This window comes from Desmodus rotundus, chromosome 9 (genome assembly GCF_022682495.2).
Source record: "Desmodus rotundus isolate HL8 chromosome 9, HLdesRot8A.1, whole genome shotgun sequence".
Classification (NCBI taxonomy): Eukaryota; Metazoa; Chordata; class Mammalia; order Chiroptera; family Phyllostomidae; genus Desmodus; species Desmodus rotundus.
Genome location: NC_071395.1, coordinates 105,083,614 through 105,104,757, shown reverse-complemented (window position 1 = coordinate 105,104,757; position 21,144 = coordinate 105,083,614). Strand labels below are relative to the sequence as shown.

General features: G+C 44.3%; 2 protein-coding genes and 1 long non-coding RNA gene across 3 annotated transcripts in view; 2 read left to right on the top strand and 1 right to left on the bottom strand.

Annotated features, from left to right (window-relative positions):
- Window positions 1-21,144, bottom strand: part of LOC128779282 (uncharacterized) — a 217,114-nt gene that overhangs the window by 4,619 nt on the left and 191,351 nt on the right. The window lies entirely within an intron of this gene.
- On the top strand, window positions 7,470-8,712 carry LOC112316336 (keratin-associated protein 4-6-like). Its single transcript, XM_024573169.3, has one exon. It carries the CDS (start codon window positions 7,470-7,472, stop codon window positions 7,992-7,994), a length of 525 nt encoding a protein of 174 aa, XP_024428937.2. The 3' UTR covers window positions 7,995-8,712.
- LOC112316341 (keratin-associated protein 4-7-like) lies at window positions 11,627-12,118 on the top strand. The gene has a single exon (XM_024573176.3). It carries the CDS (start codon window positions 11,627-11,629, stop codon window positions 12,116-12,118), a length of 492 nt encoding a protein of 163 aa, XP_024428944.2.

The following is a 21,144-nucleotide window of genomic DNA, read 5'->3' as shown; positions in this document are numbered from 1 at the left end:
CATTCATAGCGCTTCTGAGCCGCATGTGACCCATGGGCTGCAGGCAGGTTGGACACCCCTGCCACGGGAAGTGCGAGAAGCCTAGCACGACTGACTGTATGCCATTAAAGACGCGGTTAATGCGTTCTTTACGATGTCAGTTTCAGAGTCCAGCCAGGTGCGACTTGCTTTCTAATGGCAGGGAACTCAGGATACATCCAACGCTTGGCCGCACGCACACTTCAGTTCACTGGCATGCTGCCATAATCTGGTGGGGTGCTCTTGGACTTGATAACCGCTAAGGGCAAGTTACTATTGAAGATTGTAGTACTACTGCATGAAAAACCATTAATGAGTGAAAGAGTGAGTCGAGAAATAGACCAAATACATGAGGAAATATAGTATATGAAAAGGTGGCATTTTAAATCAGTTGGGGGAAAATGTACTGTTTAAAAATTGGTGTTGGGCTATGATCATATCAAATTTAAAAACATTTAAACCTCATATCTCATAACTGTATAAATTCCTAATGAATCAAACATTTCAATATATTTAGATCGTGATTATGATCTAAAGTGGTTTCTAACACCATGGGTCTGCAGGTGGTTTCCTGCGTCACAAGAAGTATCTAAGAGAGGACATACATGACCTGGGCTATGGGAGACGCCAACATTTGCAAGTTGAAAAGGGAGCAACAGCTCCTTTTAAGTGAGATTTGATAACTTTTCTTCTACATTTATTAGTTGACACTCTACTATCTTAGATGACTTCCTCATCTTGCTTTTTTTTAAATTTATTTTTATTTTTTTTATTCAGTTACAATTGTCTGCATTTTCTTCCCATCTTGCTTTTAAAATGCTTTTTATTTCATTAGCCTCTGCATGGACTTGTGGATTCTTATTTTATTTAATAAGTTAAAATTCATTACTGCCATTATTAATTTTGGTGCTTAAACTGCTCCGTATGGAGCCAGTGAGAGTACCTTGAAGGCGGCTCCAAGTGACTTTTAGCATTTAAGAGCAGTGAGTCACTGGCACCGGTTTCAAAGCATGTACTTAGTGCATACTTTCAAGCAGCCAGAGAGTCCACTACCTAATGAGCATTCATGTCTCGCAGATAGGTTCTGTCTTCCCCATTGCATCATTGCAAAAACATGAATCTTTGTCTTTCCATTCCCTACAATAATTCTGCTTCTCTTTTAACATCAAAGAGATCTTGGCATGACGAGAATAATCGGTCCAAACAGCGTCCTGGAATGACACAGGGTCACAGGTAAGTACTAGTGCCTGAGTCATGTGATGGGCCCTCTTCACAAACAAGAATGTAGGAAAGATGAGGCTGAGAAAGACCAGATTGCAAACTCTTAACATACCAGGAAAAAGAAATCTTACTTGTCTTTATCTTAAAATCTTTAACCAGAAAAACACGACGATCTAATTCTAGACTAATATTTCTTTAGAAATAAACTAGAAAGTGGTCCAGGGCCCAGACACAGCGGCATCAGCAGACTGTAAAAGAGGACATAGTGCAGAGAGACTTCCCAGTTCACCAAGCCTCACTCTCCTAATATCAAAACTCCACCCTCTGACACCCTGGGCAACTCCTGCTGTGGCTGCAGCTGCTCTGACCAGGGCTGTGGCCAGGGCTGCCGCCGCCCCAGCTGCTGCTGCCCCTCTCGCAGTGCCTCTTTTGCTGCTGAGTCCCCTGCTCTGTAACCGCCATCTCCATTTACCTCTGTTTTCATGCATGTACACCCTCCTTTTGTGCGGGTATTAGGACACATGGAGTGGGGTTGATATCATTCAACTGAACTGGGCCTCATAATGCCAGTGAGGTCCAGGTCGTGCTATGAGAGATGTGTATGGCCCCGAGCACTTACACAGCAACAAATTTCACCCTTCCAGTGACAGCTGGGGAAATCATTCTCCTAACTTTCTTACTCTTGGATGTTTTTGTACCCTGATGTATTCTTGTACCACATTAAAGCTACACTTCCCTGCATTGAAAATTCAGTGTAACTGTTGCTGCATTAAGATTCCGTCTTCAGTTCCTAGGCAAGAGCATCTGACCTACACCTGCAAGATGTTCGGCATGGTCACTCTGCTTCTCGGTTCAAGTCAGTTTCCATTATTCACTTTCCTGTGTTACGGGCAAATCTCTTAACAGTATGGATCTGCCCTAGGAACAGGACAAAAAAAGTAAAAACTAGAAGTTTGGAGGACTCCGTGGATATAAAAGCAAAGAGCACACAGCACATGGTCCGGGTGTCCCACCAGCTACAGCCATGCAACGTGCTGCTGGCCGCAGCCCGCAAGTTTGTCTCCAGACTTGCACTCGATGGAACAGTGTCACCCACGGAGCGAATCCAGGTGCCCCGATTCTGTGTCTGTTGACAACATGCCTCGCTCATGTTGTTCACAACTCAGCCATGCCTCATTCTTCCTTTTGATGGCAAAGTTTCAAATCCATACGTGTGGAGAGGACAGACAGCAAACCTAGATGAGTGAGGTAGGTCCTTGAAGTGACAGTGTCATTGCTGGAAAGAGGCAAGTGGCAGACAGCACGGCCACATCCGAGAGCACTGTGGAGCGCCGGTCCCTTGTCTCCATGGGGAAAGGGGGGCCCAGCGCTTTCGCTGAGAAGTGCACCTGCTTGCATCGGTCCTTCCAAATGTCAGTCCTTCGTTCATTTAGTCAGAAAGTATTTACTGAGCATTTTCCGTGGGGGAGACACTGGTGGAGGTAACAGTGGGGGCTGACACACACTAAACTCTTCACTAAGGGAGCTGACATTTTATACACACACACACGTGCGCACACACACATACAACATGTAGAACTGAGAGTGAATGATGAACATGAGGGAGGCGTTATGGCATGTGATGGCTACGTGCCGGCCACATAAAGTACAGTTATCAAAAGAATGGAGAAAAGGGAGGGAGAATACATAAAGTAGAAAATTTCTGCCAGTTGCCTATGGTTCTTAACTGTGAGTTCACATCTGATGCTGAAGGAGCAGGTGATGAAGAAACTCGAAAATTTCAATATTTCTGAAAGTAGAGAATCAACTGACAGCAGCCAAAAGTGTGGGCTCATTGGGTATTATACAAAGATGACCAATAGTACACACACAAACCTTTCTAAATCCTAAAAGACAGAGAGAGAACAAAACAAATAGTAAAAGGTTAGATCTAGAGATCACTATTTTACGTATATATACACATATATATACACACATATATACACACACACCACTATATACCCAATAAATGGCAGTCTCTCCACATTATACACAGTAACCCCAATGACGAGTCTTTCCTCCTATTTCCTTATCGGCAAGCTCTCCACCTGGCAACAGCATGCATTTTTCCACTTTGACATAAAAAGACTTGCCATTGTATCAGCCACCCTCAAAATATTAACACGGAGTCATACACCAAACAGGAAAATAGTGGTAGATGTAAGAACTCGGTAGTAGAGTACCATGTAAATTTCCACCTGAGAAGACCATTAGACGGAGCGGGTGGGACACAAAAGTGGCTGCACAGGGCTTGATGAGACTCAATGAACTGTAATACTCTAAAAAGAAAACAGTGCTTTCCCTGGATATTGGCATATTTTACCTGGTAAACACAATCATTAACTTAGTCCTAATAATTGATTTCCCAGGAGGAAAAAACAACAAGAAAATAGCGTCGTTATTGTGACACCAGCTAAGGAGACATTCAAAGTGGAGACACCCCCCTTGTGGAAGCCCCACGCACACCCATTCCTCCCGCTGACACCAGGGTCAGCCTCCGCTGGCTCCCCTATCTACCGGCTGCTGCCCCGGCTGCTGCCGTTCTCTGCGTGGCCAGACCCTCTGCTGTCACCCCAGTTACTGCATCTCTAGTGTCTGCCGCACCTCCCGATGTGGTTTCAGCAGCTGTGGTTCCAAATGTCCCACCCCCCTTGCTATGGCTCTAGTTGCTATGGCTCCAGCTGCTGCCTCTGCCCAGTCTGTGGCCAGGTCTCCTGCCACAGCACTCACAATGGCTCCACTTGAGTCACGTCCACCTGCCCCAGCCTATGCTGCTGAGTCCCCTGTCCTGTGACTACCATCCCTGTTGTTTTTTCTGTCCTCAGAGATGTAACCCCCCTTTTGTGCCAACTGCTAGTGCGCACAGGCTCACGCTGCTCGGCCGAGTAGGGATCACAATTGGAAGGAGCCCACAACAGGCTCACTGCCCCCATGAGCCCGTTCAGCCTCGGTCCAAGTCCTGCCCCTTCTGGGCCTCTCCCTCTCTTCCAAGTCTGAGTTTGCTGATAACATGCCCACTGTTGCACTGACCAATTGTCCCCAAATCCTCCTTCTTATCTTTTGGGCACAGGATCATCCAGCTCAAGGAAATGAACTTTGATTTCAGTATTTCTTTTTTTTTTAAATTTCTGTATTTCTACATTACAGATTTTTACAGTCTCTCTCTCTCTCTTTGAATTGTCCAACAAAATGTCTCCTTTATAATTCTTATTGCCCCAATTTTCCTGTTATAGCTCTATGCCAAAATAAACCGCCACTTTCCTGTATGGAAAATTCTGTGCGATGGTGTTCTTCTTGAAGATTTTCTGCGTGGTCTAAACAATCGTATTTTACCTGCACTTGAACAGACAGTATGGCTTGGTCAGTTTTACCAGAGAGGCAGCGCGACCTTGGTCACAGCTTAGGTTTCATCGACAGTCACTTCAGTAATTAGAAAAAAAACAGATCAAGAACTCATGGATACAATTCAGAGAAAACCTTTCTGGAAAACCTTTCCTGAGATGCAACAGTTACTCAACAGTTTGATCCTTTCAAGACTTGCTTAGAAGCTGTGTGAGGTGGGCCTAGAACATCTACTCTAGGGGAAAATTTGTCCCACTTCTTTTTTCCCTTTTTATTGAATGTATTGGGGTGGCCCTGGTGAACAGGATTACCCAGGTTTCCGGTGCACACCTGTGCATCACATCATCTGCGCACTGTGCTGTGTGCTCCGCTTCTGATGCGATGCTCTCTAGAGTCCTCTAACCAGTACCTCAGGACTTACAAGGTTTTTATTCCAGCTCACGAGAACGTGCACTGTTTCTGGCCCTGTGTCAGCGCCAAGGATCGTTTCTTCTGCCTTGTACGGGGTTGTGGGGAGGGGCGGGGGCGTCTTTCTCGGCCCTTGGTTGGTTTCTTCATATGCAGGGATCAGTACTCAGGCAGAGCTTCTGCAGATCTCTGGGGCTCTCTGTGCCCCTCGCTCTTCCCTGACCCTCTGCCCCGTGGATTCCAGCCACCACGGCATCCTTCGTCCCAGCTCCATCGCCTCCAGTCAGGGCGATTACCAGACTCTCCCTGGTTCTCCCTCCCAGAGCTGCACCCCGGAAGCTCTCTTCACACTATAAACTGAGACAATCCGAGGGATCACCTCATTTGTTTCCCGCTCGAAGGCCCCATTGTTCCGCCCTGCCTGACAGCCTATGTCTCAAACCACTGTTTCATTTATTTTCAGGGGTTTTTTTAGTTGTTTCAGGCAGGAGGGTCAATCCAGTCCCTGTTACTCCATCTTGGCTGGACACATAAGAACCCCTTCCTTGGTTTCTCATCTCCTTCTCTATTCTTCCATTATTTTTCAAAATAATGTAATGTAAGCAAATATATTTTCTATATTTGTTTCCTTGGTCTTTTAGACACATTGTAGAATACCTTACATGCTTTTCTCTACCTGCTTTATCACCTCGATAATAAATCCTGAAGATTACTCCATAATAGCATATAGAAATACTCCTTACTCCTTTTTAGAGCTGAGTATTAGTCTATTACGTGGAGGAACTGTAGTTTATTCCCCAGTGTCTCACTGAAGGACACTCTGATGGTGTCGAGCAGCTTTCGTTTGTCTGTTTAGTTGGTATTTGGTTTCTACAAACAGCAGCGCTATGAATAACGCTGCCGGCTCTTGTTACATCTCCCTGAGCACGGTGGGAGGGTGCCTGTTCTGACGCAGTCTCACTATCAGAGAACGCAGTCAAATATTTAATTTTTGGCAGTCTGACAGGTAAGCAGTGGTATCTCATATTTTAATTTCATGGTAAAGAAAAATTTGCATTTTATTTTTTTCATCAGAGTTTTGGCCTTTTTTCTAATCTAACTGTAGAAGTGCTTTATATAGTAAAGTTATTAACTCTTTGTCTTGGTATAAATTGCAAGTTTTCTAAAAATTTAGCCATTTGTATTTTTACTTTGTTTATAGCGGATTTTTTACTATGTATTTTTTTTATTATGAATGATTATCTTTTCACCTTCAGAATTTGACAGCAAATTGTGTTGCAGTGGAAAATAGAACTGAAAAACTGCTAAACTATGAGTCCTTTTTAATGATGAGGTCTCTCATACCGCTGCTGCCCATTTCGTCAGTGGCCCTGGCTGACGCTTCTTAAAATGTCTATGGCATTGATACGTTCACCACCCTCATTGTCCCCAACCTGGACGGGCATTCGTCTCTCACCGTCTTCTCCAGCCACTCCCAACTTTCTTCCCCCTTCCTGTCACTCCCATCTCCAGCCAAACAATGTTGAAAAACCCTGGGTACTTGCTTACACCTTTAGGCCAACTTTGTGATGATATGATATCCACCCTCTCTGTATAAATTCAAGAATATCCTTGAATTCTCCTCATTTGATCAGTGTTACTTTCTTTACTCTCCTACACACGCCATCCGGACAAGCCATTCATGCCGTCAGAAGCCACACTACACCCCGTGAACCACGTCCGCACTGTCTGAGTGCTCCTCCTTCTCTGCTCTGTCCGCACAGGTGACCTGCAGCAGGTAAGGAGTGAGCACATGCCTCGTGTTTTCAGTAAGTGCCACCTCACTCATGAATGTCTGCTCAGGGCGATTGCTAGGCACCATATTTATAAACATGCATAACGCAGCCTCTGGCTTCGTGGGGTATATAGAAGGATTTAAAAAAGAGAGAGAGAAACCAATTAATGATAAAGTGTGATATCCTAGCCTACAGGCATCTGTTGGAGCAAAAAGAAGGTAAGGGTTCATTTTGAATGTGGTAGATGTCAGGACATGCATTAGTCACAGATGAGCCGGTATCTGGATGGGGCACTTAAGTATGAGTAAGAGTCTGCCAAGCTGAACGGGGGGAAGCATATTTACGCGATGAAACAGCATACAAAGTGATATGGGATTGTCATTCTTCAGACCTTCCAGGAAAGCTTTAAACTAACTGGATGGCTCATAATACAACAGGAAAAGGAAATAATGCCATTCCTATAAATAGGGATATGTTCCAGACAAACACAATTATGTAATTTACTAAAACTAACTGACTTGCAATTAGGATAAATAACAACAAGAATCCTGCACATGGTCACAGCAGCCCTGAGCAGGGTATAAAAGCAGCAGAGGGAGAGGAGAGATCACACTTGAGAATCTCACTCTCCTAGAAACTCACCCAGAACCTCTACTCTCTGAAACCATGGTCAGCTCCTGTTGTGGATCCATCTGCTCTGGCCAGGGCTGTGGCCTAGGCTGCTGCCGCCCCAGCTGCTGCCAGACCACCTGCTGCAGGACCACCTGCTGCCGTCCTAGCTGCTGTGTGTCCAGCTGCTGCCGCCCATCTTGTTGTGGCTCCAGCTGCTGCCGCCCCACCTGCTGCATTTCCAGCTGCTGCCGCCCCTCTTGCTGTGGCTCCAGCTGCTGTGGCTCCAGCTGCTGCCGCCCCACCTGCTGCATTTCCAGCTGCTGCCGCCCCTCTTGCTGTGGCTCCAGCTGCTGTGGCTCCAGCTGCTGCCGCCCTTCCTGCTGCATTTCTAGCTGCTGTCGTCCCTCTTGCTGTGGCTCCAGCTGCTGTGGCTCCAGCTGCTGCCGTCCCTGCTGCTGCCCTTCCTGCTGCCTCCGCCCAGTCTGTGGCCAGGTCTCCTGCCACACCAACTGCTACCGCCCCACTTGTGTCATCTCCACCTGCCCCCGCCCCATGTGCTGCGCCATCCCTTGCTGCTGAATCTCTGCTTTGAACATACAACTTCCTCCTTTCCTCCCTCCCCATAGACACACACTCTCCTTTTCAAAATTATGTAACTGATCTCTTGGTTCCCACAGGAAACCTCACTCTTATTAATTCTTTCTCTGCATTCTAACTTCTGTCCAAACTCTCTTCCTTCAAAATGAATTCATTCAGATTTTCCTAATAAATTAAGTTCCCCCAACATCCCTTCAGGATATCCATTCTTTATGCTTAAGGAATTTGATTGTCTCCATCACTTGTGGGGGCCATGGATTTTTAACTCCTTTGACATCGAAATCCAATCAAGTCTTTTTCTTGTGCTCCTTTGCAAAGATTTTCTTATAGCTTGTTATTTCTATGTACCAAAATAAATCTCTTTGTACTAATGCTGAAAATTGAATGTGATTAGTCTCTTGTTTTTTAAAGGTGGGTGCTAGGTAATTGTATTTCCCTGCACCTTTTGGACAGATGGCACAGGGTAGTCAACCTGCAACAGAGGTCAGATGACATTGGCCACCAGTTTTCTCTAGAAAATCTCTTCAGTCTTAGCCAAATCAATGAATCATTTTCTAGTCTTTAGGGGAAAAATGTTAACAGAAGTCACGTTGCATCCATGAATATAATAAGAGGTAAGTTTGACAAAGATTGAACATAATTCATGATCTTTTAAAACTCAGTGGTGGGGGGAGATGGAGACAACTGTACTTGAACAACAACAAAAAAAGAAAAGAGAAAAAGAAAGAAAAAAAACCTCTGACTTTCAGGGGGTTTTTTTCACCAATAAAATTCAGCTAATAAATAAGTACATAAGTAAACAAATGAGGCTTTTCTCATGTGTAACTGTCATCCCTTTAGAATATTTCTCCCTCTTTTCTCCATTAGTCAAAAGTTATACATTTTTAAAGGGCCATCACATGCCCCTATGTCACCAAAAAGCCTTCATTTACTCAACAAACACTTATCACCAGCTGTTGGGATTCGCCCTGCCTGGTTTCAGAAGCTGTAACCCCCCATGGTTAAGGCTGAGTCAGAGACCTTGGGACCATAAACCACTAAGGAGACAAAGCTTATCTCCCTGGCAGGAGCACCGCCTCTGCCCACTATACTTTACCCTGCTTTGGCCCTGAGCCTGACCAGTTAGCCAATGACGGGTAAGATTCCTCAAGGGAGGGACGACCTACGACAGGCATGGTCATGAGGAAGCCCTCAGGGAAGGACTTGGGGGGCTATAGAAAAAGGGGGTGATAGACCCTCACTCCTCGGCTTTAACATAGCCTGAGTCCTCATTCTGTCTGCAAGATGTCTCCTAATCTCTTGGCTGCCTTACTTCCCCTGCCTGACTTAAGCCTGAAACAATGACAGAGGGTGGTGCAGTCCTGTGCTGGAAAGGGTGGATTCCCCCGGGTGATCAGGCCTAAGAAAGAATACATAAAACCCTGTGAAACCTGCTTTGCTAAGAATGTCCTCAATTTTCTGGTAAGGGTCCAAGCATGAAATGAGTTTGTTTCCCAAAGTTTTATAGCCCTTTAGCTAACTGACCCTGACTGAGAATAAGCCCTCAGAGTTCTTTGTATGTAGTCTACTGTTTGATCCTAACTGCCTGACAATGACTGATGAGCTTTACCTGTATTCCTGTGCAAAATGAACCCAATAAAAGCCCATTGAGGAAAAGGCTCTTGGCCCTTCTCCTTTGAGAGATCGGCCACCTTTCCTCCCCAAGCAGATCATGTCTTGGTAGATTTATTCCTTATTCTCATCCATGGTGGATGTGGCGGGGGGGCTCTGCGGGCAGAGCACCCCCACAACCAGTGGCCTCTGCCCCAGCCCTGTTCTGAGAGGACGGAACAAAGCAAATGCCACAGCTCCTGCTGTCAGAGCACCTGCATTGCCACTGGAGGAATGGCAGAAGTAAATAATAGGACACAGTAGAGTGTGCCAAGTTTGGAGCACAATGCAGGGAAGAGTTATATATGCATGTGGCAGTTTTTCAGAAACCACATCATTGAGGAGAAAGCATTTCAGCTGGGGTTTTGACAGATGAATAGGAGTTTGCAGAGCTGACAAGAAAGAAGAAACCTTCTAGGAAGATCAAACAGCTTCAGCAAAAGCTTGCAAGTTTTATTCTTCACACATTACTCAGCTGCTCTAAGATTAAGACAAGCTAACTTTCTGTTTAATCTTATACAAGTTTTTTCTTTTAACTTCTCCAAGTTTCTTTTGCCTATTCCACTAAAAGAGTAACAAGAATATACAGTACTTCAAAGGGTTGCATTAAAGATTAAAAACAAATATAAAATATCAGCATAATGCCTGGTACATAGGGAATACTTCACAAATAATAGATATAAATATGTCCTCCACCTTTCATGGAAGGTATATGGAACTTATTCACATATTGCATGTTCTTATTTTAATTATTTAGTTAAAATAATTTCCATTCTTTTAATTGTTGTCCAACTCTGTTTTCCATGCATGTCTTATTTAAGTGCCTACAGGAGGGAGATGAGGGGTTACTTGTTATGCCTCCATAATACCCAAGAGAATGTCCTGGATATGCGTGTGTGTTAAATGCTGTTGAATCAACCCCAACTCCTGGCGACCCTGTGAATGAGCGCCGTCCACACCAGCCCTGTCCTCGCCAGCCCTACTGTGCTCCCGTAGACTCACGTCTGGGGCTTCTTTTTTGGAATCAGTCCATCTCACATTTGGTCTTCCTCTTTTCCTGCTGCCTTCTATTTTCCCAGCATTACTGCCTTTTCCAAAGTACCTTGCGTTCTCGAGATGTGCATGAAGTAAGATAGCTTCAGTTTTGTTTGGGACACATGGTATTGAAGGCCCAATTATCTTAAATATTATTTATACATAACAAATGCTTCTGTGATGAAATATCCATTTTGCAGGTTTAGCAATCAATCAAAAGATAAATGAAAATTTTCCCACTGTGAGTGCCTGTCCTGAAAGACACACAGCAAAAATGGTTTTTACTATTTAAAAGGAGTGCGTCATTGCTGAGTACCGCAGCTGGAGACAGTGAAATAAGGTCTGACACAGTTTGAAACATCCTTGGGGCTCAGCTATCTCCCTGACCGTTCGAGACGTCCACCCAGGATCCGTCATCCTCACTATGGATGGCACAGCCTCCTTCTCAAACGTCATCCTCACTTTTTCTAGCATTTCCCCTGACCAGCACATATTCCCCTCATCTTTGACACAAAAGATACACCAGCATTGTGAGGACCACTCCCCATGATTTTCACAAAGCAGTGTACCAGTAGGAGGAAGTGTCACATTCAAAACAGAATGTCAGAGTCATGTGACAAGAGCATCTGCCAGAAACACAGGTGACACCCACTGAGGAAGAAATGTGATAAGTCTTTCCATTGGAAACACAGGAACTCACCAGAAAAAGGAAATGTGTTATTTTATCCATTTTGGAGTACTCAACTAGAAACACACAATTATGTAATTAAATAATTAAGTTTTCTAGTAGGGTAAATAATAACAAGGAAATAATGACATAGTGATAGCTCTTTAGCAGGGTATAAAGGGAGGTGTGAGTCAAGGAGACTCTCAAACTCAAGAACCTCACTCTCCTGGAAACTCACCCAGAACCTCCACCCTCTGACACCATGGTCAATTCTTGTGGCTCCATCTGTTCTGACCAGGGCTGTAGCCAAGGCTGCTGCCAGGAGACCTGCTGCCGCCCCAGTTGCTGCCAGACCACCTGCTGCAGGACCACCTGCTGCCGCCCAAGCTGCTGTGGCTCCAGCTGCTGCCGCCCCTCCTGCTGCATTTCTAGCTGCTGTCGTCCCTCTTGCTGTGGCTCCAGCTGCTGTGGCCTAGGCTGCTGCCGCCCCTCCTGCTGCATTTCTAGCTGCTGCCGCCCCTCTTGCTGTGGCTCCAGCTGCTGCCGCCCTTCCTGCTGCATTTCTAGCTGCTGTCGTCCCTCTTGCTGTGGCTCCAGCTGCTGTGGCTCCAGCTGTTGCCGTCCCTGCTGCTGCCCCTCCTGCTGCCTCCGCCCAGTCTGTGGCCAGGTCTCCTGCCATACCAACTGCTACCGCCCCACCTGTGTCATCTCCACCTGCCCCCGCCCCATGTGCTGTGCCATCCCTTGCTGCTGAGTCTCCTCTGTAACCCATTTACACCTGTCCCCAAAATGTAGACACTTCCTGTGATGACCCTTAGGACACATGGAATCTAGGTGGTGTCATTCAGTGGGCTGGGCTTCATGATTCCAATAAGCTCACTGTCCCACTAACTCTGTAAGCACATTCTGGTTCATTTTAAACTCCCTCCTTTGCTATCTTTTCCTTTTGATACCGACCAACTATGTATTAATTTGCAGTCCACCCACTAAGAAACTGTCCTAGTCCAAACTTCTCATTCTCCCTTACCACTTTGGGCTCCAGATTATCCTTCCAACAAGGTGGACATTATTTGAAGCCCCCGAGTGACACTGATGTGATGTCCTCGGTCCTGAAGGCCAGTTATACCCTGTATCTTCTCCTAGAGTGAATTTGTCATGTTTTGTTGTTTCTCTAGCCTCTAATAAACTTTTCCACACATAAGAATTCATGGGCATCACTCCCTATTGTTTTTATGATCATTTTACTCAGTAACTAGGCAAGTATGGAAAGAATAACCCTTGTTGAAACCATTTTGAAAATAAGCACTATATCAAATATAGATACTTTAAGATATTAGATCAAAAGTGGCATGTATGTGCAAATGTATATGAGTCAATACCCTAAATTAGGACAGATTTAATTCATGTCTTTAGCTCTTATTTAAGACACATTGTACCTCTTAATACCATTGGCCCTATTTTGCAGAAAAGGCTAAACCCAATTTTCTCATTGCATGCCAATGAAAGAAGGAAAACCTCCTGTAAAGAATTTACATGTACTCAGGACTTCCGGCCAAGATGGAGGTGTAGGTAGGCACACTGTGCCTCCTCACACAACCAAAGGAAGGACAACAATTTAAAAACAAAAAACAACCAGAACTGATGGAAAATCAAACTGTATGGAAGTCCGACAACCAAGGAGATAAAGAATACACATTCATCCAGACCGGTAGGAGGGGAGGAGATGGGCAGCCAGGCAGAGAGGACTCACGACAAGACAGCAGCTGGCAGACCCAGTGAGGTGGTAGATTGTGGAGCAGGGAGAGCAAGGCTGCAGCTGGCCGGTGAGGCAGCAGCTGGTGGACCTGGTGACAGACTGCACAACCCAGGGTCCCAGCACAGGGAAATAAAGCCTCAAACCACTGATTGAAAACAGTGGTGGGGGTTGAGGTGGCAGCAAAAGAAACTTCCAGCCTTACAGGAGAGCTCATTGGAGAGACCAACAGGGGCCTAGAATGTACACAAGCCCACCCACCTGGGAATCAGCACCAGAGAGGCCCAATTTGATTGTGGGTAGCTGAGGGAGTGACTAAAAACCGGCAGAGGGCAGAGTGAGCAGCATTGTTCCCTCTCTGACCCCTCCCCCGCAGACAGCATCACAGCGCATCCACATGGGTTGCCCCACCCTGGTGAACACCTAAGGCTCTGCCCCTTTATGTAACAGGTGCACCAAGACAAAAAAAAAAATGGCCCAAATGAAAGAACAGATGAAAGCGCCAGAAAAAATACAACTAAGTGACGAAGAGATAGCCAATCTATCAGATGCACAGTTCAAAACACTGGTAATCAGGAAGCTCACAGAATTGGTTGAATTTGGTCACAAATTAGATGAAAAAATGAAGGCTATGCTAAGAGAAACAAAGGAAAATATACAGGGAACCAATAGTGATGCAAAGGAAATTGGGACTGAAATCAACGGTGTGGACCAGAAGGAAGAAGGAAACATCCAATCAGAAAAGAATGAAGAAACAAGAATTCAAAAAAAAGAGGAGAGGCTTAGGAACCTCCAGGACATCTTTAAACGTTCCAACATCCAAATTATAGGGGTACCAGAAAGAGAAGAGGAAGAGCAAGAAATTGAAAACTTATTTGAACAAATAATAAAGGAGAACTTCCCTAATCTGGCAAAGGAAATAGACTTTCAGGAAGTCCAGGAAGCTCAGAGAGTCCCAAAGAAGCTGGACCCAAGGAGGAACACACCAAGGCACATCATTATTACATTACCCAAGATGAAACAGAAGGAGAGGATCTTAGAAGCAGCAAGAGAAAAGGATACAGTTACCTACACAGGAATTCCCATAAGATTGTCAGCTGATTTCTCCAAAGAGACCTTACAGGCAAGAAGGGACTGGCAAGAAGTATTCCAAGTCATGAAAGGCAAGGACCTACATCCAAGATTGCTTTATCCAGCAAAGCTTTCATTTAGAATGGGAGGGCAGATAAAGTGCTTCTCAGATAAGGTCAAGTTAAAGGAGTTCATCATCACCAAGTCCTTATTATATGAAATGTTAAAGGGATTTATCTAAGAAAAAGAAGATAAAAAATATGAACAGTAAAAAGGACAGCAAAGTCACAGTTATTAACAACCACACCTAAAATGAAAACAAAAGCAAACTAAGCAAACAACTAGAATGGGAACAGAACCACAGAAATGGAGATCACATGGAGGGTTACCAGCAGGGGAGCAGGAAGGGGAAAGAGGAGGGAAAGGTACAGAGAATAGGTAGCATAGATGGTAGGTAGAAAATAGACAGGGGGAGGGTAAGAATAGTATAGGAAATGTAGAAGCCAAAGAACTTATATGTATGACCCACGGACATGAACTATAGGGGGGAATGTGGGAGGGAGGGGGTGTGCAGGATGGAGTGAAGGGGGGGGAATGGGACAACTGTAATAGCATAATCAATAAAATATACTTAAAAAATAAAAAAAAATAAAGATGAGATTGTAAAAAAAAAGAATTTATATGTACTCAATACCTTTCATTAAAAAACAATTTTTTTCAGCATTTATAACCAAAAAGTGGGTTAAACATTATTTCTCATTGAGTTCTTCCACGAAATAATGCATATTTCATTGTATTTTTTTAAGAAACCCTTTACTGAGCTTTGATTGGCGAGCAAAGAGCTGTATGTATTTAATGAACACAACTTGTTGAGTTACATCTCATTGTGTTTTTAAGGAAATATGCTTCATATGGACGGTGTGGTGCGATTCTGAGTGTGGTCTCTCAGGGTTTTCCTCGTAATTCAAGCATCTCCTCAATTAATATTCCAACACGTATTGACCCTGAGAGAATGGAATTTCTTTATAAGGCTTTTCTTAATGGAAATTAGTTTGCAGTTTTGAGTAGTTCTTAGCTGAGTTAACACTGGCTTTACGAACACAATGGTATCGGAGTGAGCATTCTGCACACGAGATTGAGATTGAAACCTACACAGTATGGAAGCAATGCCAAGATTTGCTAACCCCTCGCTTGGAGTTTGAAATTCCAACAGCTGTAGATATTATCAGAAACTATTTCCCAAAATAATGTTCTGTACCTGTCTACAAAACTATTCAAACAAAACATTTTAAAGCGAAAGCAGTATCACAGCATTGCACATTCTCAACCATTTAAATACTTTCTCAGCTGGCCACTGCCACGAGATGAGCCTAACTGGAGGGAGTTCGTGTGAAGGGGACACCCCAATCACAACCTCCACAAGGACGACTGCTCACGTGGAGAAGGAAGTCAGATCTATAAAGACTGTCTCTGTTGTCTCTTGCTGTAAACAACCACCCCCAAACTTAATAGCTCAAAACAATAATGATTTGTGATTTCTCACAACTCTGTGCATTGACTGGGCATCCTTCTGATTCTTGCCTAGTCCCACTCATGCTCCTGCATTCGTCTCAAAGTTCAGCTGGGGCTGAAAGGTCCAAGAGGGCCTCACTTACGTCGGGTGGTTGGCGCTGCCTGTCTCCTGGGGCGCCTTGGTTCTTCTCTGCATGGCCTCTCATTCTCTGCTGGGCTTCTTTGTATAATCATAGAAATGCTCCAAGAGAGAAAAGGGGAAGCTTCAAGGCTTCTTGAGGCTTAGATTGCAGCACTCACACAACTCATCCACCATGTTCTATTGGTCAAAATGAGTCGTACACCCAAACCAGACGCAAAGAGTAGAGAAATAGAGTCCCAGTCTTGATGGGAAGAGCCACAAGCCACTGCTGTCAGTGAGGGGCTACAGCGGAATGGGGAAGTCCTGCTAAGCCAGCATCAGCCTCTATATATAAATGATCAGAGAGGAATTTTGTATTAGTTTAGTATCTGTGTCACTGAAGTCCACCACTAATTTTTCCCAAGACAAGATTTCACCTGTTCATTAGTTGTTCAAGTAAGTGGTACTCAGAGTAGGCAATGAAATATCATTTCTAATGAAATCTTTGATTAAATCAATATCCATTTTCATAAAATCGGTATTTTTCTTTTGAACACCTAATAAAATATAAACTAATAGAGACTGACAGCATGAGTTTCTTATAGAGAAATCAGGCAGTCTTTATTTAATCAATGACATTTCTTGGTTGCCCAGGAAGAGAAGAAGGACGAGGAGTAAAAGTAACCCTATAAATGGAGACCCAGAGAACATAATCTAATTTGACTGTCTGGAAGTCTTTACCCAAACTTCACAACAAAGATTATTATAACGACTGATACACTCCTCTGGCAGATTAGATCATTCTTCGTGAATACTTACCCTTTCCCCCTCTGACTCCCCGGGAAAAGCATCCCCTCCTACCCTTCCACCCTGAGGTTTGAACTTCACTGTGACTTGCTTCGGCCAATGGATGTTAGAGGACATGACCCAAGCAAAGGCCTGAAATGTGTTAGCAGAACTGGGATTGCTCCCTTGTGCTTGTGCTGTCAGCAGTAGGAGTGTCAGCTAAAATACATTGCACAGCTCACTAAACTGGAGTTTCAGATAAACCACGAGTGCATTTTTATGTAAGTATGACCCGATGCGTACTCAAGTGTACTAAGAACTTATTGGTTGTTCATTTGAAATCAAAATTTAACTGAGGTACCTGTATTTTTATTTGCTAAATCTGGCAACTCTAATTCAGAAGAAAGCCCCAAACTAACCCACAGCCAGAAGGCAAGCCCAGCCTTAAACAGCCAAAATCCAGTAACCTGCAGGCACACGGCCGAGAAATAAATACTTGTTGCTGTACATTATGAGAGTTTGTGGTTGCTTGTTATGCAGCAATAGCTGACTAATTCAACTGTGGTGGCAATGAGAGACTAGCCTAATGCATCAATCAGTATGAAAAGATTAAGCAGTTTTCTCTAAAGAAAATAAAAACAAAGGATTGGCCACGTGTTTGTGGCAGGGTTGGTTTTATTTTAGTTAACTTTCTGAAGGACTTAGGTTAATAAACCTCTGGGTTTATAGATAAAATTAAGCTTTTATAAATAATACAGAATAAAGTCGTATCATGCTAAATTGACGGAGAATCCCATTCGTTTTTGTAGGCATGTTTGTTAAAACACAGGCTTAAGGGTCAGACTTGCTTAGTTTGAATCCAGACCTTGTTATTTGCGAGCTGTGCCACCTTGAGCAAATTAAGTTAACCTCATGAATCTTCAGCTTTTCCATCTACAGAGTGAAGATAAAAAATACCTAACTCAATTGCTTGTTATGATGATTAGTAAGATCGGTAAAGATACCTATCATGGTCCCTGGAACATACCAAATGTTCTCTAAATTGTAACTTAAAGTTCTTACATATGGGAAGAAAAGTGGAAGCTGATATACGACATCAGCAAACAAAACAGTTCAGTATTATAAACTGTTCTTAGAGGAAAATGGGTATAAGCTTCCAGTAAGGGCCTAGTTAGAAAAGAAAAGAAAATTCCTTGTAAAACTACGATATTAGACATTAGTTCAAAGGACTGTTGAGGCTGAAAATGTCCATAGAATATCGGTCATAAACAAAAAGGCTATTAGTAAAGAATTATTTAGTCTATACAGTAAAAATCAACTAATGTTATAAGCAAAGAGAAAACCTTGGCATGAGGAATACAGAGAGTGAGTTTGGTATAGTTCACATCTACGTTATCTTCCATGGGATCATCGAAGCAAAACAACAAATTCCTCCATGACAACAACCAAAACCCTCCCCCTTGAAGAGGAGGGGGTAATTTTAGGACAAATGGCTATTAAAAAACATTTGACTGGTGGTTTGCCAGCTCTTGGCTTTCCTTTTTTCACTGGGTTCATAGGAAGTAAGTGGGATTGACTGGACAGATTTCCTTATTTTATTCAAATCCGAAGGAAAGTGTTCTACCTCACTAGGAAGAAGTAAATGTATGGAACTCATCAGGGAGGTAAGACACAGGATAAAGGTACAAATAAATGACAACAGGTGGAATTAGACAAGTGCATGCCTCTCTCACAGTGCCCTGATGAGTCCCCACGGGGAGCCAGACCACCCTGTGAGACCAACATCCAGAAAAGAAGGAGCCCTGCCCTCCCCACCACCCCTTGCTCAGCTCCGTTGACTGTCAGAGAGGAACCTCTGTGCCCGTGCACAGGTCTGTCCCCGCCGGACGCACCGCGGCCCTTTCAGATGATCTGTCATGGGGTGAAACACAGAGGCTGCTTACTGAGGAATGAGGACACCTAGACCCGAGGCCTCACTGTGTGACCATGGCGAACACACGTGACCCTCCTATAAAATGAAGGACAGGCCTACATACCCTCTACAGCAGTGGTCCCCAACTTTTTTGGCACCAGGAACTGGTTTCGTGGAAGACAATTTTTCCATGGACTGGGTGGGGTGGGGGGATGGTTTTAGGGTGATTCAAGTGCATTACATTCAAGCTCACCTCCTGCTGTGCGTCCCAGTTCCTAACCAGTCCCCGGCCCGGAGGTTGGGGACCCCTGCTCTGTAGTCCCTTGATTCCACATGTGGGATGACTGATTCCAAGTGAATTACAAAGACAGAAATTGCAACTGATTTTTGCAACCAAGGTAGATGTTGAGTTTGGCTGGGAAGGAGGAGGAAGGCATTCAGGTGAATGTGGAGGCAGCACCACGCAGGCCCTTTGGGGGGCTCCCCCACGGTGGCAGGGATCCAGGGTGCTGTGGGGCTCCTCCTCACATGCAAACCCATGAACATGCCTTTTGGAGAGTGCAAGGAAACGTCTGGGAAGCAGAAGACTTGGTGTGCACTGGAGCGCTGCCATTCACCTGTTCCTGTCACGTGCCTGGGTGTGAACGAGGCAACGCGCTGTTTATGCGGTATATGCGCGGTGGTGTTTTCTCTGCACTGAGAATTTAGCAGTTTACCGATGGATAGGCTCACCAGCCTAATTTCTTTCTCCATATTCTTGACCAGCACTTTCAAAAATCTCTAATTTCATCTGTTTTTCTTCATCCCAGAATTTTTCTTATTAGCCTCCCAGAGACTTCCTCATCATCCAGTATTTTCTCCCACGTAGACTGTTTTGTTTTCTCCCAGGCTCGGCATTGTTACTGGGCTGCGTGCTTCCACAGTAATGCCACACCCTGGTCAGCCGCAGCGGCTGTGCTGTGCAGCGGGTAAGCTGCAAGGGACTGCACAAGAGGCGGGGCAGGAGGAAGGCCTGAACCGGAGCCTTCAACCACAGACCTAGAACAGACTTCGCTGGAGAGCCAAAGGCCAGAACCAAGCAAATCCAGAGGCAGAGGCTACCAAATTGCTGACGACAGGGTTCTCCTCAGGCCCTGACAGTGTGAAGCGACTGGATTTCCAAGCTGGTTCCAGGGGCAGGAAGAAACGCAAGCACAGCGCAGCGGGAGACAGTGGGGTGAGAGGCGCCAGGGAAAGAATGGACGGAATCTGGAGACCACCCCCTGGCTGGGGTCACTACCTGGGGCTTTGTCATGCTGGCAGGCTGCCACCTTCACATAGGTTGTGGCTTTGTTCGTAGTGCCCCAGGGCCAACCAATTATGTCCAATGTTATTATCAATACTACCTCCTTATGGCATGTCTGGGAGTTTTGAGAAGGTTGTGTGGGAGATAATTCTTCCAATTCCTGAGGATATTGATGAGACATAGAGTCCTGTCAGGTGACTCTAACAATTAGCCGTTTCACAAATAACAGCTATTAAAAACAATAAATTTACTTAAAATTCCTAAATAAAACAGACATTACTTAACGACAAGGAATGTGACACCCACAGCTCTGATCTTCAGCTTCTTGGGCTTACAAATAATGTTTCCACAGATGTTTTTGGAACAATTATTGGTCCCAATGCTGCAAAGTGTGTGACTTTGGGCAAGTCACTCATCTGGTTCCTTGTGTATAAAATGATGACTATAATAATACCTACTTCGTAAGACTGTTATAAAGAATAAAGCAACACATTTATTTCTTTTGCATAATGCTTGGAACAGAGTTAGAACTCACTGATACTGGCTATCATGAACACTATAAATAATGAAATTCACCTTGTTATGAAAAAATATAATTAGGAAAATTAATGAGCATGTAATCTAAGACCAAAAAAATTGTGTAGAATGGAATGGTGGTGACCATAGACTGGGTTTGGGAGAAAAAAGAAGATAACTATTTATAAATAAAGTCCAGTGGTGGTTGCCAGGAGCTACAGAGGGGCGGTCACAGAGAGTCAGCGTGTAAAGGATATAGAGCTTTAGGTGTGCAAGGTGAAGGGTGCTGGACATGGAGGGCGGTGATGATTGTGCAACACTATGAATATATTTAATGCCAATGAACTGCAGAAACTAAAATGGTTAGATAGTAAATTTCATGTTATGTGTATTTTTCCAACATTTTTAAAATGAGGGGGGAAAAAAGGAAGACTGATGATAGAGTTCTACTAAGATGCATTCCCGCAGCTCCAAAAAGTAGAGTGAAAAATTCTTTTACTGACAAACCGTGGCTTTTAAAATACTCCTGTAGCACAGTATTCTTCTGAACTTGTCTTGCCTAGAAGGCTCAGCGGGGCAAAGAGACGCTCAAACTTGGGGAATTCGCTTCCACTGTCAGTACGTGGCCCTCAGAGTATGACGGTTACTCTGTGCTGCCACAGCACCAATGGGGAAAAGCATCACTAAATTATAAAGATAATTGGAGACTTTGAAGTTAGGGTCATTAAGTTCATATCTGAACCATAAATAGCAAAATATAATGAGCATTCATTAAATAAGGAAAACAAAGAGTCTTTTCTATGTACCGGAGCACCTAAAAAAGT

Bases quoted from the DNA above. Each gene is read 5' to 3' on its own strand.
- LOC112316336 (XM_024573169.3), top strand. From the start codon at position 7,470: ATGGTCAGCTCCTGTTGTGGATCCATCTGCTCTGGCCAGGGCTGTGGC.
- LOC112316341 (XM_024573176.3), top strand. From the start codon at position 11,627: ATGGTCAATTCTTGTGGCTCCATCTGTTCTGACCAGGGCTGTAGCCAA.